The sequence below is a fragment of the Pleurodeles waltl genome, chromosome 2_2, assembly GCF_031143425.1.
Source record: "Pleurodeles waltl isolate 20211129_DDA chromosome 2_2, aPleWal1.hap1.20221129, whole genome shotgun sequence".
In the NCBI taxonomy this organism is placed as follows: domain Eukaryota; kingdom Metazoa; phylum Chordata; class Amphibia; order Caudata; family Salamandridae; genus Pleurodeles; species Pleurodeles waltl.
In genome coordinates this window covers 176,452,285-176,477,482 of record NC_090439.1, presented here as the reverse complement: position 1 = coordinate 176,477,482, position 25,198 = coordinate 176,452,285, and the positions used below count along the sequence as shown (strand labels likewise).

Below are 25,198 nucleotides of genomic sequence, written 5' to 3'. Positions count from 1 at the left end.
TTAAAAGGCATGCTCCACTATACGGAGGACATCTTTAAGGATCTGGTTAGGGCATGCGTTATCACTCCCAGAATCAATAAAACATACAAAACCTCTCCCTCAGACTCAGTGTATATATATATGAGGGCAAGAACCACCTGACTCCCTTGTGGTCGCAAGTGCTAGAAAACAAACTAATCCCCAAGGGTCAGGCGACACCCCGCCATCCAACAAAGAAATTAGAAGAATGACACTGCAGGTAAACGAGTTGCAGCTCAGTCTGCAAATCCGTGGCACGTTTCCTGTTAGAATGATATGACTGTGCTCACTGGGATGAGATGGAAGAACTCCTCCAACATCTCCTAGATAAGCACGGGAAAAAGGGCCAGGAATTCGTTGCTGAAGGCAAACTAATATCAAACACATCAGTTAGGTGTGTCCTTCACTCTGCTGACAAAGCAGCCAGGAGTAGTAAAACAAGTTTATTCCTTAGACGATAAGCATGGCTGCATATTTCCGACTTGAAGTCTGATGTCCTGCAGTACATTCTTAATCTCCCTTTTGACAAGCAACATCTTTTCCGCTCACAGGTCAGTGAGATCCTAAAAAAAAATTAAAAAAAGATGTGAAGATAGCAATGTCCGTGAGGGCCCTTCAGACCCCTACATCTAGGGGCTACTTTGCCACTCCAGCTGTCACAGAGGATCATAGACAACCACTCCAGAAGCCTCCACCTCATACCAGCATAGGCAGAGTCAAGACTCTCCACCAAAATCCTCCTGTACGGGCTCCTACAGAGGAAACAACACCAAGTGTAGAGGCAAAAGTGCCTCCCCACGTGGTGCCGCCACCACCAGCAAACAGTGACTTGCTTTGTTTTCCCCCCGATCACACTACACCTGTTGAGGGATGCATGCCAACTTTCTACCCATCTGGCAACAGATAACAACAGACCAGTGAGTGGGTGTTGGATGTTATCCAACATGGTTATTGTCTAATGCTCATTACCGCACCTCCCAGCATTCCACCTCTCACTCATTGACTCTCAATAGAACATCAAACATTACTCAGACAGGAGGTCCAGACTCTCCTTCTCAAAGGAGCAATAGAACCGTCCTTCTCCAACACCAAGGTTGAGGAGTATACTCTCTATACTTTCTCATACTCAAAAAGAAGAGTTCTCAGCAGCCTATCTTAGATCTAAGGCCCTGAACGAATATATATTCCTTCAGGGCATTTTCACATGTTCACTCTGCAGGACGTGATTCCACTGCTTCAAAAGAGTGACTTTGAGTACTGTGGATCTCAAAGACTCATATTTTCACATATCAATTCACCCAGCCCATCTCAAATATCTCAGACTTATGGTGGTTAGGAAGCACTACCAGTTCAAAGTCCTTCCATTCGGGGTCATAATAGCACCACTGGTTTTCACCAAATGCCTGGCAACAGTAGCAGCTCGTCTCAGCAGACAAAAAATACATGTGTTTCCCTATCTGGATGATTGGCTTATCAGAGCCACAACCCATCAACAATGTGACCAGCATGCTCTGGTAACAAAAGAACTGTTTTCAGAGCCTGTGATTCACAATCACTGTTCCAAATCCCATTTACAACCTCTACAGATACAACCATATATATAGAAACAATTCTGAACATACAAATACAGGCTAGCTTATCACAATTCCAAAATAGTTAATTATTTTCAGGCCCTATTATCTCAATTTCAGCTAAATCAGCAGATAACAGTAAAAAAAAATCATGCGTCTTCTAGGGATGATGGCCTCCTGTATCACTATAGTACCCCATGCCCCTCTACACAAGCATCCGTTGCAGGAATGTTTAGCTCGTCAGTGGTTTCAGTCACAGGGTCACTACAGAATCCAGTGTTGGTAGACTACCAAACTTATCGCTCTCTGCAATTGTGGAATCCCAACAACATGTTGAAGGGGTGGCCTCTTCTTGACCTCGCATAAGTCTTGCAATGGACCCCTCACTAATGGGATTGGATGTACATCTGAAAGACCTCACAATACATGGTATATTTGACGCCAAGCACCAGGCTTGCCATATGAAATTCCTTGAGCTTCAAGCTATTCACCTAGCCTTAAAATCTTTCCTTCCTCACCTCATTCACAAGATTGTCCTAGTCAGGACGGACAATATGAAAGCCATGTCTTCAAAAACAGGGGTGGGGGGGGACTGTCTCTGCAACCTTCACAAATCATCTTGAAAGGGACTCTGCATCACAACATTAACCTCACAGCAGAGTATCTCTCAGGCATGGACAACAACTTTTCAAACCTGCTAAGCAGGATGCAGAAACAAGTCCATGAATGGTAACTCCACTCACAAGTCCTACTTCCAAAGATGTGGGTTCCCTCAGATAGACCTTTTTGCAACAACTCAAAATGCCCAAACTTCGCCTCTAGGTTCCCACACCCACGTACAAGGGCAACGATATTTGCCGGTATTTTTTCCTCCTCTCCCTCTCCTTTCATCTCTGGTTTGGAAGCTCAGGCAGATGTCTCTGGCAATGATCCAAGTAGCTCCCACCTGGACCCGTCAGCCCTGGTTCACAACACTACTGAACCTCTCTGTAGTTCCCCACAAGAAGCTCTCCAAAAGGCTCACTCAGAACCATGGAGAAATCAGGCACCCAGATCCCAAAGTTCTCAACCTAGCAATTTGGCTCCTGGTGTCATAGAGTTTGACAACTCTAATTTGCCACCAAAAGGTATGGAAATTCTTAAAGGTGCCCGTAGACCTACCACTAGAATTTGCTCTGCAGCAGATATGAAATGTTTTGTCTGCTACTGCACTCAAAACAAATTGACCCTTTCAAAGCCACTGTACAAGACATTGTCTTCTACCAGCTTCACTTGCAAAAAGCTGGGTTAGCGTTCACATCTATATGATTACATCTTGCTGCAGTGGCTGCCTATCTCCAAAATAGGCAACACCTTTTTTTGTTCAAGGTCCCAGTGATTAAAACCTTCATGGAGGGGCTCAAGTGAGTTATTCCACCACGGGTTCCACCCACACATCCATGGAACGTCAGTGATGTTCTCACAAGACTCAGGGGGCCCTCGTTTGAACCTCTACACTTATGCCCTCTTCAGTCCCCTTCTTGAAGGTGGCATTTATAGTTTCCACCACATCACTTAGACATTTTAGTGAGCCCCAGGCGTAGCCTTGGAAGAATCTGTTGTCCATCTAAAAAGAGACAAAGTGGTTTTCCGCACCAACCCTAAATTTCTCCCTAAAGTGGTTTCTCAATTTCACCTTAACCAGACGATTGAAATGCCATTTTCTTCCCCAAAACCAAATTCTGGTCTGGAAAGAGCTTTTTATTAATTAAATGTTAAGAGAGCCTGTACGGTTCATATTGATAGAACTAAATCTTTCAGAAAAACTAAATAATTTTTATTCCTTTTTTCAGCTGCACATGAAAGCAACCCTATATCCAAAGCAGGTTTAGCCAGATGTATAATACAATGCATTTAGACTTGTTATGCATCCTTGGCTTTTCTAATAAACATTCCCATACCTGACATATAAAAGCAGCTACATGGTCCACACCACACACCTTCACCAAACATTATTGTGTGGATGTTTTAGAACTCCAACAAGCCAATGAAGATCAGGCAATGCTGCGTAATGTGTCAAACAACTGCACCACCCATGGGGTAGCCACCCCTTCTAAGGGGGACTGCTTTACAGTCTATGTAGAGCATGTGTATCTAGAGCCACACCTGCCTTGAAAGGAATATGTTACACTGTAAGCATCTCTTTGTGGCGTGTAGTGCTGTAGATTCACATGTGCCCACCCTCCTCCCTGGACACCTATGGCCGTTGCAGTTTATTCTCTTCTTTGTCACATGGACATCTCATAACTTACCTTACTCTACATTCCATTCTCACCTTCCTGTGGTAAAATAATTTAACAGTGAAGTCGATGCCCACGCGCAGTGTCATCAAGAATTAGGAGTCACTCTACCACATGACTCAAAATACTTTCTTCAAAGAAAAACGATGTGCACAAATCCGAATCCAACACTAGATGGCAGGAATGTGCACAGCATGTGAATCTACAGCACTACATGCCACGAACAGATGCTTACATGGCAAGTAACATACTCCTTTGCTTGCTTTCTACTTTCTGACTTTATTTGTATTGGGCTGTCTAGCTTGAGTTCATCCTTCCTGCAGAGCATACCCTATTTAATTTATTGTACCACCAGTGCTTGATTTTTTTAAATAGGTCTTTAAATCTTGTTCCTATCACATCGAATTTGCTGTGCATTCAAATATAGAGGTCAAATGCCAGGCTCTGTCTTCTTAGGAGGCCCGGTATTTACTTTTCTTAATCTAACTTCAGAGTGAGAGGATTTATGTGACAATCATGCTGGCTACTGGGTGTGTTCTGGATGAAGGCTGTAGGATATTAGTTTTTTTCTAGCACACAAAAATATCCAAATGTCCGTAAATTAACTGCAGATATTTAAAAATATATAGAAATTAGGAAAGTACAAACAAAGCACATTTTTTGTTAATTCTGAAGTGTGGTGGAAACAAATAGTTCAATATGATTAAAACAAATCAATAACTAGGTGATTATTGTTTGTGTGCTGTATACTTTTATCAGAAAAACTGTATGTCTGTGCAAATGTAATGGTCATTTCGTTTGACGATGTGATTGTAGTTCCAGTGCGCTATCACGCCATGCTTACTCCACTTTACGCCACTCCACTCTGCACCACTCCACACTACATCACTGTACTCTACACCACTAACTTCCAGGCAACTCCACTCTACACCACTCCACTGCACTTTAATCTGCAACACTGTACTGTATGCCACTGCACTCTACTCTGTATCACCTCACTCTACGCCAACCCACTCTGCCACTCAAATCTGCTCTACACCACTACACACCACATCATTGCACTCTTTGCCACTGCACTATACCATCCACCATTGCACCCTGCTGTGCACCACTCCACTCTGACACTCCACTTCACACTACTCTGAAACAGTGTACTATTTCCCACTGAACTTTATGCCACTCTAATCCACTATGTGCCACTCCATGCTACTCTTCTCCATGCCACTGCATTATACACCTCTGCAGCCTCAGCTGCACCATTCCACTCTGTCATTCTAGTCTGCATCAATCTACTCAATACCACTCTAACAACTGCACTCTATGCCAGTGCACGTTAAACCACCTTACTCAAAACCAGTGCAGTCTACGCCACTCACTCTGCACCCTTGCGCCTTACGTCACTGCACTCTATGCCACTCTATTATACTCTGCACCACAGTACTCTACACCCCTGCTCTCTACTCCAGTCTACTCTACACCATACTGTACACCACTGCACTCAACTCTGCACCACTCTACTCTTCACCGATCTATGCCAGTGCACTCTAGGCCAGTGCACTCTAGGCCACTACACTCTGCTTCACTCCACTCTTTGCCACTGCATTCTACAACACTGTGCTCTACAGCACTACACCAATTTACTCAAAACCAATGTACCCTATGCCATTTTTTTCTGCACCAATATACTCCAGGCAACTTCACTCTAGACCACTCTGCTCCACCCTGTGACACTCCGCTCCACTATGTGACACTCCACTCTGCGACAGTACACTCCACAATACTCCACTCTGACACTCTGCTCCCAAACACTACTCCCCTCTATGCCACTCTATTCCACTCTGCGCAACTCCCTCTACGCCACTCCATGCCGCCTTATTCCACTCTATTCTACGACATACTACTCCACTCTACTCCCCTCCACGCCACTATACTCTTTGGCACTCTGTGACACTCCACTCTACTACATGCTACTACATAACTCCACTCTATTCCACTCCACTCTATGACAGTCTAATCCTATCTGTGCCATTGTACTCTGCGACACTATACCACATTCTGTGCAATTCTCTTTACATCAAGCCACATTACTTTACTCCACTCTATGCCACTTCACCCTGCTGTAGGTCACTCCACTATACAACACTCTATGCGATTCACCTCTACAACACTCTACTCCTCACTATGCCTTTCTGCTTTACAGCACTGTACTCCCTCCACAACACTCTCTTTCACTCATCTCCACAACACTCCACTCTATGCCACTCCACAGCACTCCACTCTGCTTCACTCTACAACACTCCGCTCTTCTTTATGCCACTAACTTTAGACAATGCTGAACAGCAGTCACACTGGTGTTCATCATTGCTATAACACATTGGCAAAGCCAATAGCTCCTGCGTAGATGTGCCCTATTGGCTTTGCCAATGCTAGTTTCCAAAATAGTTTGTCCCTACCATTGGATATGCTAGTTTCTTCATACTTCACAATATCCAGAATTTCAGCAACCACAGGTTGTATCCTGATACTTCTAATTTTCCCCCCATTGCTTGTATAGATACCAGTAGTAAGTAGATGGTTTTCCTCTTTATACCATGCAGTGACATTACTACTTCATTCATAGGAAGCCCCTACTATGGTCACTGTGGAGCACTTAGCCAGGTGTTCTGATACATTAATACAACATATCATAATGTGTCAAGTAAAACCTGCTTCAGGGAGCCACTGCCTCACAAATTTAGGGCCAGATGTATCAAACGGTTTAACCCATTTTGTGTCTACAGGAAAATGTGTTCATACATATGACCCTTAGTGTGGTATCAGTACAGGTGACATAATTGATTTCAGCAGTTGTAATATGTGATCTTCTCTCTGGTGTTATATATATAGTAAGTGATACCTTGATTACGTTTGGGAGTTTATAAGCAGGCTTGTAATGTCCTTACATTAGTAGAAGAATGTTTTACATTTTTCACATAATTGTATATTTTGTTATGACAACAGAAGAAAACCATAGCAAAAAATGCAATTTTTATATTGCCATTTTGGAGGACCAATTTGTTAAAAAAAAAAATACAGCTGTGGTCCGTCCTTAGTAAAATAGCACAGCAAACAAGGACTGTGGCTGCAGGGACACACTGAATGTGTGTGCCAAACGTGTCGGGCAACCATGAGCCATATTTATTTTATAACCATTACATTTATATATACTTATTATTTCATTTCTTTTAAATTATTAGTTAACAATAATGCTGAATGATACTTGCATATGCCATTTATCTGATGCATTTGACACACATGATGGTTTAAGTGCAGATTAAGTAAAAATCCTATTGAAGCTGTGTCTGGAAAGAAAATGTCAGACGAGAAAAAGGGCAAAGTAAAAGTTAAATGCTATTTTCAGGGGTTATCTTGATCGGTGATATTCAAGATTAAGTTTCATTATATGTGTGATTATGCTCTTATTTATTTGTCTTTGTGCCACCTCTTCACAACTGTCTTAGGTGTTGAGTAATATACCTTTGTACAAAATTTCAAATCAAGATTGCTTACTCAGTTCTAGATGTCCATTTGGTATTTCCATTTCATTTGAATAAGTTGTGTCGTTATCAACCCTCATGATATAAACATCTGAAACATCTTTCTCTTTTTGTTGGTAATCATCCTAATGAACAGACCTAGAGTCTTCTAGTAGTTTCCTTTACGTTATGTCCCTCAGTCTTTGCAGTCCCATTTCTCGCACAATGCCCACAGCAGTGAACATCCCAGACTGTTTGAAAAATATTAGCTTCCCCATTATTTCACCATGGGTAAGCAACCTGTAGGTTTGTTTTAATTTTTGTACAACGGCATATTGTTATTTTTAATGGCTTCTCCTAACTGCAGATTCCTCACCTTTCGAATATCTGAGGTGCCAATCAGGAAACTTTACAATAGCTCTCCCGCCGTGGTAGGGGGCACCCGCTCCACAATGGCTTTGCACTTGTCACCACATGACATCACTGGAGCCATAAAGAATCATCAGTGTGTTGCGCCAATTCAATTTTTTCCACGGCATCAACATTCTCTAGACTTCTTCCATTCTCTGAAGTCCATAGTTTTGAAACATTTGTTCATTTACCGTTTCACTTAGGTGCAGTTTTCTGTCACAGTGACACTGCTAAAATGTTCCTGGTTCAAGCATTGTCGAGGCTGCGATGGTCAAATGTCCATCACTTACCCTCATATAATATGTCTCTGCTGCCTCGTTTGGACCATGAGAATGTTTGTCAGCTTTGCCAGAAGATGCATCCCAAAGCTCTAAAGGAGCGAGTAAATGTTTATGGCTATATCATGCGATGAACTTTGGAGATGCTGGAAGTCTCGATTCGATTCAAAATCTCATTCTCATTTTTTGTAGAAGTCATTTTGAAAAAAGTATAATAATCAAAAGAGACATGAATCCCATTGTCATTCTATGAAGAATAAGTCACTGAAGCCTTCCACTCCACAGCTTGTATCAGACCAGGTGCATGAAGAGGTTGACCTGACGCCAGTATCATCGACTCCAACATGACCAGCGCCTGTGGCTCCTGCGGACCCAATGCTGGCTCAACTCTAAATGCTCCTGTGGCACCGTTGTCTCAGCCTCTGAGTGATTGACAGTACCTAGAGTGCCCAACTGCTGGTAGAGATCTAACTCAGTTTTTGAATGGAATGTTATCTTTTTTTAATACAGCAATTTTCCCATCTCATGCGCCAGCTGGCCCCATGACACCTTTGGCCTATACTTTGAGTGACTTTCTGACTCCATAACAGTCTGTGCTTTTTACACCATTTCTGATGATGCCCCAGCTAAACTGAATGACTCACTCCAGCGCCGAAAACACTGATGCAGTAAACGACTCCACCTCCATTGGTACTTTTCATCATCCACCTTCGACACAGGAATAAACAATCTCTCCAGTTAACCATTTGATGCCCCCTGTTCTACAATCAATGCCTCAAGTATCTCAGACACCGATAGCGTTGTTTTCTGTGGCTCCAGAACCAGATCAGGGGCCCAAGCACCTTTAGACCAGATTTCCCTGATGTCTCAACACTCTGGGAGTGAGGCACAAAGACTGATGTAGGAGAGAAGATTTTTTTTTGGTGATGGTGATGATCCTCCTGAGCATATTGAGGATATAGTTTAACCTTCAATGGATCCGGACTTTGAAGGCTTCAAAGATTGCAGTGGCCTGGATGATACGTTCAAATGGAATGCGCAAAGCAGCAGAGATGTTAGACCTGTCTCTACAACCAACTGAAGGGAAGTTAAATATTCTTAATGAACTGCTCCACTCTGCTTCTCATGAATCAGAACCTCTGCTCCCTTTTAATGAGGCCCTAACTGAAATCATCTTGGCCATTTGGGGAAACACTGACTAACCCTACAGTGGTTTCAAGATCTATTGCATACCATTATAAGGGTGCTCCTAGAGACCTAGACTGCCTATCTTCCCACCTATCTCCAGAAAGCATTTTAAGTGAAGGCGTTCTGTTCCTCAAAATGTATTCCAGGTTATTTAACATCCATGCCATCGGATAGGGAGTCTAAAAAGATGGAGCAGTATACCAAGAAAATGTTTTAAACAGGCAGAATGGCTTTAAAATCTGTCAGTTCTCCATGCCACCTTGGCAGGTTCTTTTGTGCCTTAATGTATGTGGCCTAAACAGTTATTTTGTAAGTGATGGTCAAGCTGTGGCATGGGAAGGCATTTGATCTAGCCTTGATACAGCAGATTCTGTTGTAAGAGCAATGGGCAAATTAATATCTCTTAGGATGTCATGCCTGGCTGAGGAATTCAGGCTGCTCCCCATTTGTTCAATCTATGCTAATGAACTTGCGTTTTGACCGCTCATGTCTTTGTGTAGCTAAGGGAGACTCAGCACTAGGAAGTTTAAAGGATAACAAGGGTACTGCTAGATCTCTTGGTCTGAAGTCCCAACCGAGAGACAATACTCTGTCTTAGACATTTGGATGTTGCAAACTTTGGAAAGGGGGTATACCCTATTCTTCCAGCAAACACCTTCTACACTTTTCCACACAGCCTCACACACTGCAGCAAGACCATTTGTGTGTCCTGCAACAAGAATTCCAATCCTTACTCCTCAAGGATTCAGTGAAGTTGGTTGATGAGCAGAAACGAGGTGGGGATGTTACTCTTGATACTTCCCAAAACGGATAGTGGTTTACACTTGATCCTAGACCTCAGGGTGTTGAACTGGTTCCTCGAAAAGGAAAAGATCAAGGTGCTGCCTATTGACTAACTTTGTGAGGCACTCAAATAAATTACAACGAAAGCATATACATGCACATAAAATAATATAATGAAGTAATTCAACAATCCAATTTAAGCAATAGGATCAGTCCATAGATATGTGGTCGAGTTTTTCATAGTTTTATTGCAGGAAAAATTCTCCCGAAGATGGAATCCCAACGTGTCCAATCATTGAAGCTTCACAGAATAATTTGAAACGCAACCAAGCCAACACGTGTTTTGTCACGGGGAAATAACCCCCAACAGGCTCACATGTAGAATAATCGTGGTGTGACCATCTTCCATATATATCCGTAATGTAACAACGTCTGAACCGGCGTCCCGGCTCTCATCGCCATCATGACCGCAGCATACTCGCAGTCATGATGGCGATGAGAGCCGGGACGCCGGTTCAGGTGTTTCTGGAATAGGGCTCTTCTAAGATTAAGTTGTGCGATACAATTGAACACGTCGAGATTATAATACTAATATCTTGGAACTTTTACGAGGAATCCTATTAAGACCCGGACCGTGGCGTGGAGAATTTTTCCTGCAATAAAACTATGAAAAACTCGACCACATATCTATGGACTGATCGTATTGCTTGAATTGGATTGTTGAATTACTTCATTATATTATTTTATGTGCATGTATATGCTTTCCTTGTAATTTATTTGAGTGCCTCACATAGTTAGTTATTGTGTTTTGTTTCCTTGGTAAACAACTTGAGGGATGGGTGTGGTCCCTCATGAGGGCACCATATAGTGATTTTGCAGCCTTCTTTTGTCCTTGAGCGCCCTTTTTTCCCCATTTATGCACCCCTTTATCGAAGGTGCTGCCCATTGCTTCGGTTCTCCTGCCGTTGGAAGTAGAAGACTTTACGGTGTCTTTCAACCTGTCACATATCTATTCTGCAGTTGCACAGGAAGTATCTTTGCTTCATGGTGAAATCTGAACTCTACAAGTTTGTGGTCTTTCCATTTAGGCTCACTTCTGTACCTCAGGTTTTCATGAAGGCAATGGCAGTGGTTGCAGTCCATCTCAGAGCGGCGGTAATCCAGTTACTCCCTTACCTAAATGACTGGCTTATCAAGCCAGATCTCCACAGATGGTATCTTGTTACTTGTAGATGGCAACCCAGTTGTTGTTCGACCTGGGCTTTTCAAACAGCGAGCCCAAATCTCACCTAGGGTCCTCTCAAGAAATCCTCATATGGGGAGTATTGGACACCACATCAAGTTGAGCATCTCCTCCTCCTCACATGTAGTAGTCCTGGGTACTTGGAGCCAATCTTGTTTTGTAAAAAGATTAGTTTGGAATTTGCTTCTTCGTCCACCGATTTTGGAGTGTCACAGGCTCTGACATTTTTTTACGCTTCCGTAGAAGGCACTCCCAGCCAAGGTGCTGATGCAATTGTCATTAATGTCGCTTTTGAAGGCTGTCTTAGTAAAAATGCCTTACAATCACAAGAAGCTCTTTGGTAACAAGTCGGCCTCTTTTGTGGTACTTTTCAAAAACAATCCTGCTACAGTGTACTTACTGTCTCTGACGTCCCCAGCCAAACTACTCTGTCAGGGGTATCATCACTTTTGTGCATTCTCAAGGAAGGCAGCACTCCTGTCACCATCAGCCCTCACAAACCTCACAAAAATTATTCTGCTCTTTTCACAGGTAAGGTGTATCAAAGGGACACCAGACCAACAGCATCAGCATGGGTTCCCTTTCTTTCACTGGTTCTCCCAGATGGGGCCTCCGTGCATCAACCTGGTTGCCACTACACTGACCAGGAAATTCCCTTTGTTCTGAATTTTGCACTTTCCACCATGTGTTTCCCTGGAGGATGCCTTCCAACTTTTTACAGAGCCTGCTTTAGTCATTCCCTCAATTAGGCTACTCTCAAGCGTTCTGCAGAAGTTGCTGAAAGGTTGTGCACAGTTTATACTTATTGTCTCAATTTGGGCGAGCAGGATTGGTTATGTTGATTTGTTGAAATTAAGCATTCAGACTCTTCTTTTTTTCTTCCGTCCATTCAGAATAGATCATCCTTCGCAGCAGGCTGGTCGGGTCCTCAACCAGTTCTTGGGATAACATCTCCATATGTTACCTGCTAGAGTGTTTCTTCTTACCACCAAAGGAAGCAGATGTCATGTTAACTGTTTGGATGCCAGCCGTCAAGTATGTCTTTGTTGGTCATGAAGACAAATTTGTTTCTTTGTGGCAAGCTTAAACCCTTTTAAGGTTCACCAGTCTGAAGCCCTGCACTTTGCTCTTTCCATTGCTCAAGAGAGCTTAACGGTTTCTAATGACAAATATTTGGCTGTGTTTTTATGGCATCCTGACCAGCCTTCTTTTATTAGCTCGCCTCTAGTGGTGTGTTTTTTGATAGGTTTATTATATATGTTTCCACCCATGCCCTTTGTTCCTTCTCAGTCGAACTTGCGTAGGACTGATTATTCTCACCGTATTGCCGTTCAAACTGACACAGTTATTCTGTTTGCCTTCTGACCCTCAAGACTGTTTCCTTACACTCAGCGATTTGCGGAACCTTTCTGTTTGGTTGCTGTTTATTGTCTTTTTCCTAGATATACTGATTCTTTGCACTTACTATCCTGTCTACCATAGATGATGCCCTCCTTCCATATGTGCCAGTCTACCACTATTTCCTCTTTTGTCCCCTTTGGAGCCCACGAAAAGCCTCTCTTGTACTACATTGATCGAACATGTTCATGGCGAATGGATGATTAGCGTTTCTCCAGAGTCAAGAAATTCAAAGCAGTGACCAAACATACTGTGTTGCGTTTACTTTAGGATCTGCTAGGCTTGACTGCGAAAGACCCTCTTCATGGCATTCGTACGCAGTGCCAAGGAAAATAACTTTTTCTACTGCTCTCACCAGGGACGTGCCAGTAGTTGACATTTGATCAGCAGCCATTTCGTCGTCTTAAAATACCTTTGGCCCAACTCGACTTTCTAGCATCGCATAATGGATACTTTGCCAAAGCTCTGTTGCATTTTGTTGTTGCTTAATCTGCACAACTCAAACCAGTTTTCTGCATTAGGGTGTATTAATAAGGTGAAGAAACTGTTTAAGAAGCAGTCCTCAGAAGAAAATGTTACTAACCTTTAGTATCCATATTTCTGGTGGATTCAGTCTCTACTCGCAGATTCACATGGTCCTCCCTATCTGAGTTGGTGCCATTCATAAGGTTCAGTATACCTTGCTTTTTGCCCTGAGCTGCACCCTCAGGACAGCACTTTCTGCAATTTATAATTACTGTTCATTCCTCACAAAGTATTTGGGAAGTTTGTAACTTTCCCAACAATATTCCAGCAGTGGACATACAATAGTGAATAGGCCTCGTGGAATAACTGGAGAAAAGTTGCCCTTTCGCCACAAATTCTAGGACTGGAGTTAAAATAGTAAATTTGACCTCCCAATGTCCACCACAGCCACTGCTGCCCTGAGGGTGCGGTCCAAGGCAAGAATCCCAAACGAACCACAACGTTCAACAGAATAAAAAAGAACATGGTATTCTTGTTTTATTTGTTGTGTGCCTTCATTAACCTCTTTTGATTCTTCGCTACTTGTCTTGGTTGAGCACAGAAAGAGGTAAGGAACTAATGTCTGCATACACAGCAACAAGTAGAGGCCGTTGTCATCTTACCCTGGATGGGAAGAACCACCATTGGAGTCATGTGGCACCATCTTGCAGACCTTGTGAGCTACTGCTAGTAACATTTCTAGATCCAGTGTGGCACCTGTGATTAGTGGAATTGTTCAGAATCTGCTAGTACATAGAGTATTTCAAGAAGTATTACAACGTTTGTTCTGCTCTCATAAAATTACCAGCCATTTAAAAAAAAAAAATTGCCATTCTTCAAGTGCTAAAAACTGATATATGAAAAATAATGTCTTTAACATTCTCAGTATTATTTTGTATCATGATAATTATCCCAGCCACACAAGTGGGGCAACATTTTCATCAGCTCAGGTGGGGCAATGCTGGCCAGTAGTAATTTTGTGGATTTCAGTGGATTCCAGACTTTTTCATCACAGAAATGTGAGGAAAATGCATGATTTCAGCCAAAGTTTGAGGTTTGCAGTCATTGTGGGTAAAAACATCTCAAAGTATCTGTGCAATTCACCACACCCTGGATTTCTCTAGGTGTCTAGTTTTAAAAAATGTGCAGGTTTGCTATGATTCCCTAGGTACCAGCTGAGCTAGAGCCTAAAATCCAAAGCTACCCACTTTGCAAAAAAGATTCCGTTTTGAGTGGAAAAATATGATATATCCATGTTGCGTTTTGAACAATTTCCTGTTGTGGGCACTAGGCCTACCCACACAAGGGAGGTACCAATTTTATTGGAAAACCTAGGGAAATGCTGGGTGGAAGGAAGTTTGGGTTTCCTGCAGATTCCAAAACTTTCCATCACAGAAATGTGAGGAAATGTGTTTTTTAGTCAAAGTTTGAGGCTTGCAAAGAATTCAGCGTAAAACAACCTGGTGAGAGCTATGCAGGTTGCCCCATCCTGGATTCCTATAGGTATCTAGTTTTAAAAAATGGACAGGTTTGCTAGGTTTCCCTAGGGGCCGGCTGAGCTAGGGCCAAATATCCACAGCTACCCACTTTGTAAAAAAAAAATATTCACTTTTAAATGGAAGTGATGTATCCATGTTGTGTTTTGGGACATTTCCTGTCGCAGGCATTAGGCCTACCCGCACCAGTGAGATACCATTTTAATCAGAAGACATGTGGGAGCATAGACTAGTAGGATATTTATTACCAATTGAATTTCACTGCATTTGTGCCTTACAAAGGTCAGCCAGTAGGTAACAAAGAAGACCTTTTTGAAAATGCTCTCTAAATCATTTGCTAGTACCCATAGGTACCCACAAATTCAAAGACCACTACTCCTAAATGCCATATCTTGTGCTCATTTCAGAAATACATAGGTTGCCTTGATACTCATTTTTCACTCTACGTATTTTACCATATGAACTGGTCTATACTTGGTACACAATGAAAAACAATTGAACAGTGCAGCTGAGTTGTTGACTTTGGGTACCTTGGGTTCTTCGAAAACCTACAAACCCTATACATCAATGCAACCAGAAGGTCCTAGCAAATCTAATGGTATATTGCTTTTGTAACTGGACCATTGTGGCATAAAGTTACAGATGAAAACGTTGTCAAAAATGGCTGTTTTTTTCCTACACGTTTTCCGTAGTTCTTTATTTCATCAGTAAGTTTCTTCTGGAAAACCTTGGGGGATCTACACATATGACTCCTTGCTGAATTTGGAATTGTGTCTTCTTTTTAGAAACCTTTAGCTTTTCTGTTTCAGCCATGGGTTTCACACTGATTTTCACCACAAACTGGAAGTAGGTTGAGAGCACACAAATTAGGAGAAATGGGCTACCTCTTTGTAAAATGCCAAAACTGTGGTAAAACAATTGTTTTTTTACTAAGCTCTGCATGTTCCTTAAAGCTGGCGACTTTTTAACAAACTGTTCATTGATGCCATTTTCTATGGAAAAAAAATGATATTTTTATCTAAAGCACTTTTTTCCTATTTATTTCCCCAAAAATTCTAAAAGCTATGTTTTGGCTATTTTGTCAGTCCCCTGCAGGGGAATCTACAAACCATGGGTACCTTTAGTATTCTGAGGATGTTGGAAAAAAGGACTTACATTTGGCGTGGATAGCTTATGTGGACAGAAAGTTATAGAGGCCTAAGCACAAAGTCTCCAAATAGCCAAAAAGGCTTAGCACTGGGTGGAAAAGGCCTAGAGGCGAAAGGGTTAAGATTCCTGATAGGGCCAAAGCAAATCAGAATTTCAGGGGCCATCAGCTCTCCTGTTTTAGAATTATCCTTGCTGGGAGGTATTGGAGCCTCTCGCAAAGGTGCCATTGCAATGGATGGAAACAAAGGCATGCAGTACTTAAAAGGCAAGCTTTTGACTTACTTCAAACGCTGTATCCAAGAATTATGCATTTGCTGTAAGAATGTTAAATGTCTGAGTATTTACGTAGATAAAAATTTAAACACCTTTATTTTTGTATGTAATTCTTTTGTAGTACCACTCTTCCCAAGTAAGGTGTACAAGTTTTATTTTTACACCACACATACATATTTTAAATGAGCAATAAATCAGACAAGTGTATAAATCAATGTACAGCATGTGTTACATAAGACAGTGAGGGTTACAAGGTGTAGGAGTCACATATCATTCTTCATAAATCACTTTGCTACATAGGAAGTATTGCAATTTATGAACTGCAAGTAACATATGGATCTCTGTGTTAAAATCAGTAACCCAATTAACTATTTACATAAAACAAAAAGCTGTCATCTGCGTGTTACAAGATGTGCTTTGCAGGAAACAAATTAACTCTCTACGCTACATTGAGTCAAAACTGTGATTTGACAAAACATACATCTCTCCTACAAGTTCATTAAATGCCAGTGTTATGTTACCATTGCCATTATTTCCTGAGAATTATTGGGCTTGCCAAGATCTCTGTAGCAGGAGCCCTGCCCCCAAAATATATTTTTAATGCAGCCTTTGCAACCAATTAAGCTAGAACTGATTTATTGTCACGTTTCTCCTTGTTGCTATTTTGTGGCAGATTAAAAAAAAAAATCAATGTTTAAGTTGAATGTTAGACTGCTTTCAGTGACTCTGCCCTCTAAGGCACCACCCCCTTTTCATTGCCACAACTTGATCCCCAAATTATGGGTTCCCAGAGCAAATATTTCCCAATTCCATCATTTCTGTAAGAATTACAAACAGGGCAGTAGCAAAGTTGGAAAACGGTTTCAAGCATGCCTCACGTCTGCTTATAGGGCTGTAGCTTCAGGTGTCCGGTGTCCATATGATTAATACGTTTTTTATTCCGATCTTGGCCTGACATTGAAAGTCAGATCGACCACCTGCAGCAACAGTTACATCAAATAACTTGGTGCAGACTGGGTAGTGATGGATGAGCAACTGTATCAACATGGAGAGCCAAGGGTCTGGCTTGGCTCTAGGAGCTCTACATGAGCAGAGCCATGAAAATATCTTCCATCGAAATGAAACATGCATCAAACATCATGTAAAATTATTATAAAGTTACTTCAAAATCTAAAGAAAGTACATTTCCTCTCATATGTGGAAGCTTTTCACATAAGTGATTCAGATAACATCACTGCATTTCTTACAACTAATAGTTTGAAAACATGATATTACGAATATTGACTCTCCCTCCATCCTAATGATAATGCTATTAGTGAAATCAGGGCTCATCAATCAGGTTTAATTTGGTTACAGTTGTTGTACGGTGTGAATGAGACTCACCTGTGGGTTTACCCGTCCCACATAAGGCATCACATGAAAGTATACAACAAAGTGATGGATGGAATGCTTGAATTAATATCAGCCACTGGCACTTACTCTGGCCACATCCCAGTCCATCATTATTTTGCACTCCATGCCACCTCTTTTTGGACTTACCTATAAGTAATTCATTCTTGACCCTGCTTCGATAGGAATAGTTGCACCAGACCCGCCAGGCCAGGTCCTCTCTCAACCAGAACACAAGTAACTCGAGAGCGATTTTGCTCTTAATACGGCTAATCAGTCAGGTATAATTTGGTTACAGTAGCAGCGTGAATAAGGCCCCCCTCTGGGCTTACCCGTTTCACATAAGTAATCACATAAAGGTATACAAAAAAAATAATGGATAGAATGCTCGAATTAATCTCGGCTACTGACAAATACTTGAGCATCGTCCCAGTCCATGTTAGGTTGCTCACCATGCCACCTCAGTTTGGTCTCAGCCAGTGGGAGAACTAGTTGGAAAAAAACTATCTGCCTGTAGATTGTGACTGAGAGTATGTAAGTGAAGTTAGCACCAGTGAAATTATATCACTGTGCTAAGAAATTCAAATTCAACAATGCTTCAGAGATGGGCATGCTTGAATTATTTCATCCTGAAAGTCGGAGACATCCTTGCTATTGACGAAATGAGCACTGAAAGGGTTAACTTACAGGCAAAGCCGCATGTAGCCTTCAGTCATGGAAGATATTTTTCTTTTGTTTTTTCTGTGTAAACCACACTCTCATTTTCTCTTCGTTTTTGTTTTGCTCAGTGGCCTTGGACAAAGTGAAGCAGAATCCTGCTACATTAACATTGCCAGGACGTTGGAATTCTATGGAGTAGAAATGCACAGTGGTAAAGTATGTTTGCGTTGCCTCTCTTTTATTGATAGAAATGCTTTGCAGTGTCTGCATTACGCTTAGATGACTTGCTGCTTGGGTAAAAAATGGAAATGAAATTGTCGTTGTTCGGGCATATTAAATGTAGATATACATGCAGCTGTTTCTCCTACGCATTCTAGTGCAACGAGGAATATTGTTTTAGAATATTATAAAATGAATCACTAAGGTCCTGATTTATATTTTGGCTTTGGGGAATACTCCTTCACAAACGTGACGTTTCCCATCCGGAGGATTACGATCCCATTATAACCTATGGAGATCGTGGTGCGCCGGACGGGATACCCGTCATGTTTTGACGGACTATTCCGTCCACCGAGATATAAATCAGACCCTTAGGTGCCATCGTGATGCACTTGCCAAATGAAAGCACCTGCTTTGTGCACTAATTCACGAAAGAAATCACCAGACAGACTCCTTACAATGGCATGTGTGCATGATATTGAATTCGAGCCACGTCTTATTTCTGTCACGCCGTGGCATAGTCATGTGTACAATTTTTACTAACCATAAAATTGTTCAGTATATCGTACTTTAAGTTTACATTTCTCAAAGCACACCAGTTACAACACTGAATAACAAAATGGATGAAACGTGTGAGTGCTTTTGCGTTGAACACTGAGATGTCTTTCTAGGGATAAAATATTTTATGTCACACTCTGATTTTGCTGTTGTTGATTAACAAAATTTGTGTATTTCTCTGAATGCTTCCATTTCATATTGGTTTCTGTCTTAATGCTCCATAAAGGTGTACGAGTTTGAAATAGTAGCCCTCGTAGAACGATGTTGGATCCTCCACCCTAACATTTAAGAGGAGATCCTTCCTTCTGTTTACACGTGTACAATGCGCTTGTATTTCTTGCCGATGTTAGTGTGTCCTATCAAGGAGGTAGAACGCACAGCGTGGAAACACCCCAGTCCTCCACAATCGTTCTGATGAATGTGCCTAGCTGTTAATGGATAATACTGTATTTATGCTATAGTTTTTTCCTCGTCCCTGAATGATTTTATTTTTGTTTGAATGGGTGCTGGAACCAGGGGTGTAGCTTCGGGAGGTGGTCGTGTTTTTTTTTTTTAGTGTTACACCACCCTAATAAATTGGTAAATAGTTGGGTACAGGTGCTTTTAGGATGTTATAGTTAGATGTCTGATGGATTTCACAAGGAAGCTTTCCATATACATAAACACATGCAAAATCACACACACAGTCTGTTTACACAGTCTGTTGCTCTCTGTTTTTAAAGGCTTCAAAATGTTGGTTATTTAACAAAAATAGTGTTTTCTCTCACCTAGTACCTCCACCAATCTGTATTCTCCTCCCTTTCGACTGCCCCTAAAGCCCTGTACATGCTCCCTGCTCATTTATAATATATGTTAGCATTCTAACCGCAGTGGTTGGTGGAAAATCTGAAGCCCCACTCCCCAATTTTAATGGCCAAGCTACGCCCCTGGTCGGAATTGAACTTTCTGCGAGAACACCTATTGTATCCGTAAATATTCTCGTCTTTGTGCACTTCAGTGGGTCTTAACCTGTGGTCTGAGGACCCCTGGGGTTCTGCGAGGCCTACTTAAGGGTCCGACTGCTTTACAAAATTGAATAGTACTAAAATGAATACATTAAAATTAATATACTATATAGGGGCGTGGCTTGGGGCGTCAAGATGGCGGCTGCACTCTGAGAGTGCTCCGGACCCCTCCGTCATCCACTGCCATATGGAGTCCTGCCGGGCCGGGACCCCCATCTGACTGTGGGAGAGCCCAAAATCAAACAGAGAGGCGCCGCGGGCCCTCTGACACTTGGAGTGCTCGACCTCCCTGAGGTACTCGGATGACGGACGCCCAAGATGGCGGGCGCCTGCTGGGAGCGGGAGACGCTGCTCGAAGCTCCTCGCGCCTGGTGGTGGACGCTGGGGGCCGAAGGACACTGCTGATGGCTCAGCTCCCCTTACCTGGACCGGAGATGCTGCTGTTTGGCCCCAGGGAGACTGCAGAGCGCGGTCCGGCAGCGGAGGCCTGGAAGATTCAGGCCGGCACCGGCCTGTGACTGAGGGCGACAAGGTGGTTAGTGTGCCGGCTGCAGCGGATCGGGGCCTGGGGGGGCCCCAGCAGCTGTCGGTGCGCTCCCGTTGGTGCTTCCTGAGCCGCAGTGGCGCCATGAGTGGAGTCTACTGCTGCTGGAGTCGCGCGGCTGGCAGGCCTTAGGCACAGGGTGACCAGCGGCCCACAACTGGGCCCACGCTGGTATGACTCTTGAGGCACGACAAGGCTCGCCTTCTGGCTCCCGACTGCCTGGGGCCTGGTTCGCTGGGCCTGCTGGGCGCGTGGCTCCGAGGGATCGAGGTGGACTGACAGTGTGAGGCTGGGCTTGCACTGATGGGGAAGGCCCGAGCCTGGGCCCGACGCGGCGCTCCGGACCTGTGGACCACGACAAGGCTTACCTGCTGGCCTGGGACGTGTTTCGCTGGGCCTGCTGGGCACACGGCCCCACACACCTAAGCTCCATTGAGGCCTGGTGGGAGAGGACTGGGCCTCCCAGTGCGTTGCGGATCTAGCCGCACCTACAACGCAATGATCCCTGGCACCATGGGGAAGAACAAACAGGTGAAAACATCCTCCTCCCAAACTCATATTGACAAATTTACAACTCCAGCTGGGATCCCCAGGGGGTGGCGCCACAGGGGGCTCCTACCAAGGCCGAAGAGGTCGAGGAAGACATCAACAGGATCCTACGCGCCATACAGTCCTCTCAGGCAGTGGTGGAGAACAAATTGGGGAAGTCAGAGTAGACACGGCGTTGCTGCAACAGGACCTCAAAACGTCCCAGCATGACTCATCAAGACAGAAACACATGTGTCGACAGTGGAAGACGAGGGCCACAATCTCAAAACCAAGGTGCCCTGCCCTCATACACTCATGCACGAGCTAAAACAATGTGCAGAGGACGCAAAAACCAATCAAGAAGGAATAACCTGCGTTTCGTGGGATTCCTGGAGCCGACCGAAGGGCCTAGCACTGTGGAGTTCTTGGAGGCTTAGCTCAGATTGTGGGCGCTCTCGGGCAGACTGTCCACATGGTTTGCCATTGAACTCGCCCAGAGAGCCCTCTCTGCAAAGCATCCGCCGGGGGCACCACCCAGGGCACTCATTGCCCGCTTCCTCAATTTTCAAGATCGGGACGATATACTGCGTGAGGCCCGGGCTCAGTCGGAGCTCTGCTGTCAATTTGAAGATACTGTTCTTCCCAGACTACGCCCGGGAGGTCCAGGTAAAGCGGCGCTCATATGAGCAGGTGAAACAAAAACTGATGGTGCTACATTTAAAATACATGTTCCTGTTCCCAGCCTGCATTAAGGTCCTACATGCAAGCAAGACGCACTTTTTTGATACACCAGAGGCGGCCTGGGAGTGGGCGATGGAGGAATGACCACTTTGGGGACGGGGATGCCATGGGATGCCTCCCTTGCTCGAGGCGGGCGCCGGTTTTCACACATGGGGGGGACTCGGGGGACTGGTTCCCACTGCAGAAGATGCCAATCTCAATGAGCCTTGCAAACTCATGAGGTGCCCTCCCCCGCCCTCGCCACAGCCCCAGCGGTGGAAGGAGGCCTCCCATGGTCCAGCATCTCGGGGGCAAACGACTGCAGAAAAAAGAGAATAACGGAGTCAAACTTTACCCATTTGACTGCTGGGCAGGGCAAAGGCGGGCTCGGTATGGGTCCACCGGTAAAACGCATATGAAATCAGACTCATTGAAGGGGTCCCCCACTCCACACCACTAGGGGCTTACCTTACCATTTCCTTTGGTTTATTGGGGCCTTCCTAGGGCGACAGATGCTTCTTCCAGTTGGGAGGGAAAGTATAGGGGAGAGTTGGGAGGTGTTCATCACTGCATGATTGCGTTATTATGTTGTTGCTTGCTCTTTACCATCTGGATGTCGCACATCGGAAGATACACACAAGTCGCTCAGACACTAGGCATACACAGGGTCCACCGCCCACAGCGTCTCGCTCAGACAAATGTCCCATTCCCCCAGCTGCACATACGGAACTGGGGAATACTCCTTTTCGAGACACAGTATGGCACCCATCACTGTAGTCTTGTGGAATGTTAATGGACTCCTCGACAAAATCAAAACGGCAGTGGTGCTGCACCATGGGCAGTGCCTCTTTCTTTCTATCCTACTTCTCCAGGAAACACACTTAATGGCGTCCACATGCCCGTTCGTGGCCCGCTGTGGCTTTGACCGGGTCTACCACTCGGTACATAAGGGAAGTGAGGGGCGTATCGATACTTCTGCACCGGGACTATGCCTTAACGATACAGCAGTCATGGGAGGATCCACATGGGAGGTTTGTGGCCCTGACGGGGCAGGTAGACGAGCATTACATCAACCTATTCAGCATATATGCCCCCCCCCCACCCCCACAGGACTCGATGGGTTTCTCCACACTTTCACCGCCCTACTGGCCCAGATGCCCATGGGGTTTACAACCATGGGCAGCGACATGAACAGGGTCTTGGACCCGAGCCTGCACATTACAGGTCCTCTATTGGGCACACTCTGCAGGCGCTCCCTGTCTCTTACCAAATGGATGACGAGCATAGGCCTCTGTGATACATGGCGACACACCACACCCAAGCTCCTGTAGACATGATTCTTATACTGGCCACTGACCTTACCCTAGTCACCCAAATTCAGATACTCGCCTGCGGCCTCTCCGACCATGCCCCTATCTCCCTGACCAGTGGCGACCCTGATCAGAATCTGAGGGCTATGTGGCATCTCAATACATGGTTTTTGCAAGACGAGGCCAACTCCACAGACCTCCGCAAAGAGATCGAACACTACTTCAGTGACAATGCAGGATCAGTCCAATCGCATATCACCCTCAGGGTGGCGGGCAAGGCCACAATCTGGAGGGACAGGTGATCCCCAAGCTAATAGTAGACTCTGGGACAACTCACACAACCCCCGAGATATAGCCAAGACATTTGCTTTGTACTTTGCCACCCTATCCACTGCAGAACCCAGAAACTGCATCGAACAGCAGATGCCACAGTTAAATGAAATAGACATGCCAACCCTCCCAGCCCCCGTTAGCAGAGGTCTTGACAACCCCATAACCATAGAGGAAATTGGGAAAGCCATCACAAAACTTAAACCTAGGAAAACCTCTGGCCCAGATGGGCACCCAGCAGAATATTACTCTAAATTCCGGGACATAATAATGCCCCAGCTCCACTGTCTCTACACTGCGGCCTTGAGGAGGGGCGCCTTCCCTCACGATTTGGACCAGGCCATGATAGTGGTTCTGCCTAAGTCCAGGCCACCCTCTTTGTCCTGCACAGACTAACGTCCGATATCATTAATTAACAATGAACTTAAAATTTACGCCAATATACTTACTACTCGTCTACGGCCAGTTCTACACCACTTGATCTACCCTGACCATTGCAGCTTTATGCCAACCCACAGCACCAGACATTGCTTGCGAAATTTCCATGTTACTACTCTGGCACACAGACACATACTCCCCACTGGCCCTCCTCCTAATCGATTTTGAAAATGCGTTTGATATGGTGGACTGGCGCTATCTGGACTTGGTCATCCAGAAAGCGGGATTGGGGTGCTCATTCTGGCACATGGTTCAGCTACTATACCACACATCAACGGCCCATGTTCTGGTAAATGGGATGCTGCCGGAGGTCTTCCCCGTCAGGAGGGGCACTAAACAGGGTTGTCCCCTATCCCCTCTACTCTTGGCCCTAGCCATTAAACCATTCGCACAAATGATTAGTTGAGATGCCTTCCTAGAAGGCTGGCAATGGGCGGGAGGGGAGGAAGACCGCATCATGCTCCACGCCGATTATGTCCTGCTTTATCTATCACGACAAGAGATAAGCGGCCCTAGGTGTCTTTAATTGCTGCGCGTTTTCGGTGAGGCCTCTGGCCTTAAGCTGAACTCCAAGAAATCTCTGTTGGCCCCTCTCTTGGAGTCTCGTGCTCTGGTTGACTGGCAAACGACCATTGCTATCCGACGTTTAAGCTTTACGTACCTTGGCATGAAGGTGGCACTTGACCCATCCATGACCTGGGCCCTAAACGTTACCCCTCTTGCCTGCAAGGTGAAAGTGGACCTGTGAAAATGACAGACCCTGCTGCTAAACGTCATGGGTCGAATAGCACTCTATAAAATGCTTGTCCTGCCCCGCTTCCTGTATGTCCTCCAGAATCTCCCCATTCGGATCCCCCACCACTGGTGATGGACGCCGCGCCTCGCACTTTTATATGGCGCAAGGGCACTTGCCAGCGCAGTGTATATGACAGCAGTCTAGCTATGTCTAACTTATACCTCTATTATTTGGCAGCACAGGTACTCACTATCAACTAGTGGCTCACGGGGGGATGGGACGACCCAACTTACCGCTTAGAACTGTCCACAATGGGGTTCACACGTCTTTTGGACCTGCGCTACGGAAGTTCCATTCCCAAGGCTACACCAGAGGTCACCAGCCATGTCCTGTGTGGTTGGCGGGTGGCCCAAAGCCTAACAGGGTGGTGGGGCTGTGTCACCCAGCACACCCTTTTATGGCAGGAAACATGGTTACGAGAAGTTGCCAATCTTGAGTGCTTCACGCAGTGGGACACCATAGGCATCATGGTAGTGGGAGACGTTTGGGAGGGCACGCATATGATGTCTATTCAACAAAACCAAGAAACATACTCACTGACCTAGATACAATTCCACAAGTTTTAACAGCTAAGACATGCGCTGTGTGCCCACGTT

At 44.5% G+C, this 25,198-nt stretch overlaps 1 protein-coding gene across 5 annotated transcripts in view; it reads left to right on the top strand.

Moving 5' to 3' along the window:
• PTPN3 (protein tyrosine phosphatase non-receptor type 3) overlaps nucleotides 1-25,198 on the top strand; it is a 1,694,656-nt gene that overhangs the window by 760,696 nt on the left and 908,762 nt on the right. For 4 of the 5 annotated variants that reach the window (XM_069219598.1, XM_069219596.1, XM_069219595.1 and 1 more), the window contains one exon: nucleotides 18,284-18,371. In XM_069219598.1, coding sequence (XP_069075699.1) covers nucleotides 18,284-18,371 — 88 coding nt within the window. Of the gene's footprint in view, nucleotides 1-18,283; nucleotides 18,372-25,198 lie in introns of those variants that run through there. The other variant, XM_069219599.1, reaches the window with a different exon arrangement.